The 5,425-nt window shown below is 40.9% G+C and overlaps 1 protein-coding gene across 7 annotated transcripts in view; it reads right to left on the bottom strand.

The window, feature by feature from the left end:
- CLHC1 (clathrin heavy chain linker domain containing 1) overlaps positions 1–5,425 on the bottom strand; it is a 75,771-nt gene that overhangs the window by 13,789 nt on the left and 56,557 nt on the right. For all 7 annotated transcript variants that reach the window (XM_017859004.1, XM_017858999.1, XM_017859005.1 and 4 more), the window contains one exon: positions 1,588–1,762. In XM_017859004.1, the coding sequence (XP_017714493.1) occupies positions 1,588–1,762 (175 nt within the window). The remainder of the gene's footprint in view (positions 1–1,587; positions 1,763–5,425) is intronic.

A 5,425-nucleotide genomic window follows, 5' to 3' on the forward strand; every position in this document is an offset into this window, starting at 1 on the left:
AAAAAAAAAAAAAAAAAGTCAATGTCTGAATAAACTGTATAATTTTGCCGAACATGGTAATTTTAGGTGCATGGGAATAGGCTCTCAGGCCCTAAGATGGGTTCTTCTTCTTTTCTTTTTTTTTTTTTTTTTTTTGAGATGGAGTTTCGCTCTTGCTGCCCAGTCTGAAGTGCAATGGCACAATCTCGGCTCACCGCAACCTCTGAGTTCAAATGATTCTCCTGCCTCAGCCTCCCAAGTAGCTGGGATTACGGGCAGGCATCACCACATCCAGTTAACTTTGTATTTTTAGTAGAGACAAGGTTTCTCCTCCATGTTGGTCAGGCTGGTCTCCACCTCCCAACCTCAGGTGATCCGTCTGCCTTGGCTTCCCAAAGTGCTGGGATTACAGGCGTGGGCTCCTGCAACCAGCCAAGATGTGGTTCTTCTTTGTGTGAAAATTGAAGACTGACTCTGCCCTACCCCAAGGTATTCACACAGGAATGTTCTATGAAAGGTCTTTACTTGCTCCCAAGCTTATAATTGTGATAGATACGTATATGAATATGTATATCCCCAGTGTGAGTGTGTACTTACAATCATTCCTACAATTGCTTTATGGTTTGCCCATAATTATGAAAAGCCAGCAGGCATAGCGATTGTTCTACTTATAGCCAGAAGTATCCACGAGGAGAAAAAAAACTTACAGGAAAACCTAAGATTCGTTTCTTAGATGACCTGATAGGATTTTCACCCTTTGCAGCTGTGTAACTAGTGAGGAAAGTTCATAGACCAGAAAAGTCAAACATTTGGTTGAAATGATGCTGTTCTGTTCTCTGCTCTAGATGGGAGCCATCTTCTCGCAGATGTTACTTTAAAGGATCTCCTCTCCTTTGCCTATGTCTATTGATAAATCTTGTCAATTTCTATCACCCCGATAATAGTCCACATAAAAATAAAGTTATTTGGAATGTAGTTGTGTATTTGCTAAGAAAATTAGATTTCTACAGGAAACTAAATGCATATATATATATATATATATATATATTTTAGACCGAGTCTCGCTTTGTCACCCAGGCTGGAGTGCAGTGGTGTGATCTCGTCTCACTGAAACCTCTGCCTCCCTGATTCACACGATTCTCCTGCCTCAGCTTCCTGAGTAGCTAGGACTACAGCTGTGTGCCACCACACCTGGCTAATTTTTGTAGTTTTAGTAGAGACGGGGTTTCACCATGTTGGCCAGGCTGGTCTTGAACTCCTGACCTCAAGTCATCTGCCCACCTTGGACTCCCAAAATGCTGGGGTTGCAGGCATGAGCTGCTGCACCTGGCCACCATGCCTGGCTAATTTTTGTATTTTCAGTAGAGACAGGGTTTCACCATGTTGGCCAAGCTGGTCTTGAACTCCTGACCTCAAGCGATCCTCCCAAAGTGTGGGGATTAGCGGCATAGGCCACCATGCCCGACCACTAAACACTTTCTGATTAATTGCAATAGGGACCTGAAGTAAATATTCAAGTAACATATTGATAAAACTATTAATATTTTTAGAACAAACAACTTTATTAACCAAATGTCAAAATTAAGTTAAAAGCTTAATTTTGCTTACCTTTCCTGTGTAACCCAATTGATAACTAAATCTAACCGTTTTTCCGATAATCCACATTTGATTCCTTCCAGGGTTAGAGCTGCATCAACAGGATGTCGAAAAGCATGACTTGTGATAAAGAGGGCCTCAAAAAATAAGAGTAATGGAAGAGGCTTTCCTCTAATTTTTCCAACAGCTACAGAAAGGAGAAAATTTTCTGAGTCAAATACTTTAAGAAATAGTTTGCTTTTTCTTATTTCATATTACTATTTTCGTGCCTTTGCTTTTCTAAAACTTTAACAATCTAAAATTACACATTTATAATTTTTAACTCATGCTTATAGATTAAACTTTATATTCTGGATAATGACTAAATATCACGTGCCATGTGAAGATGGAGGCAGAGATTGGAATGACCTGCTACAAGCCAAGGGAGGCTAAAAATTGCTGACAACCACCAGAAGCTAGGAGAGAGGCATGGAATGGAATCTCCCTTAGAGCCTCCAGAAAGAATGAACCCTTGACACTATGATTTCAGACTTCTGGCCTCCAGAACTGTGAGAGAATATATTTTTCTTTTAAGTCATAGGGTTCTCCTGTTCATCAGGCCAATTTGCCTCATTCTTTGGTCATAACCAAAGAAAACAAAAGGTGCAGCTGCAGATACACTGAGGATAAAATTCCTAATGCAAACTAACTTGCTCTAATGACCAATCACATGAGGCAAATATAAAACTGGACATTTAAAGGTATATACTTAGACTAACATAACCTAACTTTGAAAATAATTCAATGAGAATGACAAATTAGGATCCTGAAATTTACACGTAGATTCAGTCAGTGACCAAATAAAGTATGCCAATCCCAAATCAGCATGACTACAATTCATTTTTTATTAAGCTGTATGTACACTCAATGCTTGAACTTGCAGGGAAGGAAGACCGTCAATTTGAATTCTTAATTAATCCATCAGATTATTTTCCTTTTCGTGAGCAGAAAATAAATTTACCACCATATCTTATTTCCTCCTCAAAGTCAAGTGAGACAGTTTAGAGAGAACAACTGGATATGGATGTCTTGGAATTTAGAGAACAAAAAGACCAGAGCCTGATATTTGCCTGGAAAGTGTAAAGGTGAAAGGCTAGAGTGAGTAAAGAGAATTAAAGTACGAGCAAATTCTACTTCCACAAGATTGCATGTTCCTCCAGGGTGAACGAGATTCCACGAAAGGCAGGTAGGCTGGTTGTCTTGAAAAGGCTCTCTCAGAGAGGTCTGCATGTGGGACCAGATAACCCCACCTGAGAGAGTCTTTGGGGGTACACACCACCAGAAGTAGCTAAAGGGGAGTCATAAGCAGCCAGCTAAAGTAATACCTCCTGAATCAATAAAAGGCACAACGGAAAGTCCCCAGTGAGGGAAGACCCTAAAAAGCAAAGACTAAAGCAGTCAACTAGGAGCCATCATTGGGCATCTACCACACCCGAGAAACATCAAAGCCAAATGACCACCACACCAGTTGAGTAAGACCTTTCCTGTCCCTTATATAACCCCACGGTAAAGCTGCCTAGTGATTAGAAGAGGAGGGAGCAGCAGAGTAAAGAAGAAGCAAACATGTCTCCTGAGCCTCAATAGGTTCTAGAGCCAAACCAGAGCTAAACCAGGGTAAGGGGAAATTTTTTAGATTAAACAAGAGATTGCAGTTTCTATTTAGTTTAGACTAGACTTTTCGGTACCTAAACTTAAAACTATTAATATCTGAAAGTGAGTGAAAAAAAGCTATGTGACATGACCAAGATATTATCCAATAAAATAAACAGGAACGTCAACACAGTCCTTTCAAAGGGCAATGGTGAGGAAGAAAAAAGTTGTTTCTTGCTTTGTACTCTATCAAGTCTAGCTTGAACTTTAGACTCTATCATGTCTAACTGATCTATGATCCAGTTTTATAGGTATCAAAGCTGGTAAAACCAGAATAAAAATGGATTCTGCATCTGATTGAGGGTCTACTAATGAAATGTATGGATTTTCACAAGATAATATATAATACCTATTTTTTAATTGTTCACAGACTTTTCAAACTTATTTCTCAACTCTCAGATATACTATATTGTAAATAAAATTAATTCTGAATAAGTGGTGTGGTGCTAACCCCTAAAGCTTGTATAGTACTTTGAAATTATCAACTGGTCTTAACCAATAACTCTAATAAGGTGGGTATCATTAAAATTCCTAGTTTTTTTTCTTTCTTTCTCTTTCTTTTTTTTTTTTTTTGAGATGGAGTCTCACTCTGTTGCCAGGTGGGAATGCAATGGTGCGATCTCAGCTCACTGCAACCTCTGCCTCCCGGGTTCAAGCGATTCTCCTGCCTCAGCCTCCCATTTAGCTGGGACTACAGGTGCATGCTACCACACCTGGCTAATTTTTATATTTTTAGTAGAGACGGAGTTTCACCATGTTGGCCAGGATGGTCTCGATCTCTTGACCTTGTGATCCGCCTTCCTCGGCCTCCCAAAGTGCTGGGATTACAGCCATGAGCTACCACGCTCCGCCTGTTTTCTTTCTTTTCTTTTCTTCTTCTTTTTGTTTTTTCAGACAGGGTTTCACTGTGTCGCCCAGGCTGGAGTGCAGTGGTACGATCATGGCTCACTGTAGTCTTAACTTTTCAGTCTCAGGTGATCCTCCCACTTCAGCCTCCTGGGTAGCTGGGACTATAGTCATGTGCCACCATGGCTGGCTAATTTTTTTGTATTTTTTGCAGTGACAGAGTTTCGCCATGTTGCCCAGGCTGGTCTTGAACTTCTGGGCCAAGCAATCTGCCTACCCCAGCCTCCCAAAGTGTTGCTATTACAGGCACGAGCCACCACACCTGGCCAACATTCCTGTTTTTCAAGCAATAAAACTGAGTTTCAAGTAGATAAAGTAGCTTGCTCAAAGAACACAATGCAAGTGTATACTAAAGATAAAATTGAAACAAAGGTATTGTGCCTCCTACCCAACATTTTATAACGTTTTATCTTCTTCATGTTTTGTGATAAGTTAAATATATATACATTTACACACACATATGATGTCAGAAGATTTCTTAGGCCAGGCATGGTGGCTCAAACCTGTAATCCCACCACTCTGGTAGGCTGAGGCAGGCGGATCACGAGGTCAGGAGTTCGAGACCGGTCTGACCAATATGGTGAAACCCCATCACTTCTAAAAATACAAAAACTAGCTGGGCGTGGTGTCACGTGCCTTTAATCTCACCTACTCAGGAGGCTGAGGCAGGAGAATTGCTTGAACTCAGGAGGTGGAGGTTGCAGTGAGCTGAGATCGTGCCACTGCACTCCAGCCTGGGCAGCACAGTGAGACTCCGTCTAAAAAAAAAAAAAAAAAAAAAAAGATTTCCTATACCTACTATAGATTAACAAGATTAAGGACAATTCAATTAGACTTTCAGAAAAAGATGGTAGACTGAACACACGCATTCAATTTTAGTTCATGAAAATCATTAAAATAATAGTAAAGGGATTTCATAAGAACAAATTTAAAAGTCAATAACAAACAAAATTCTGAAAACCAGAAAACAGAGAGTGGAAACTAGCATAGCAGAGCCTTAAAAGTTTGATTCCTGGCTGGGCGCGGTGGCTCACGCCTGTAATCCCGGCACTTTGGGAGGCCGAGGCGGGCAGATCACAAGGTCAGGAGACAGAGACCATCCTGGCTAACATGGTGAAACACTGTCTCTACTAAAAATACATAAAATTAGCCGGGCGTGGTGACAGGCGCCTGTAGTCCCAGCTACTCGGGAGGCTGAGGCAGGAGAATGGCATGAATCCGGGAGGCGGAGCTTGCAGTGAGCCAAGATTGCACC

The sequence above is a fragment of the Rhinopithecus bieti genome, unplaced genomic scaffold (assembly GCF_001698545.2).
Source record: "Rhinopithecus bieti isolate Rb0 unplaced genomic scaffold, ASM169854v2 scaffold_47995, whole genome shotgun sequence".
In the NCBI taxonomy this organism is placed as follows: Eukaryota; Metazoa; Chordata; class Mammalia; order Primates; family Cercopithecidae; genus Rhinopithecus; species Rhinopithecus bieti.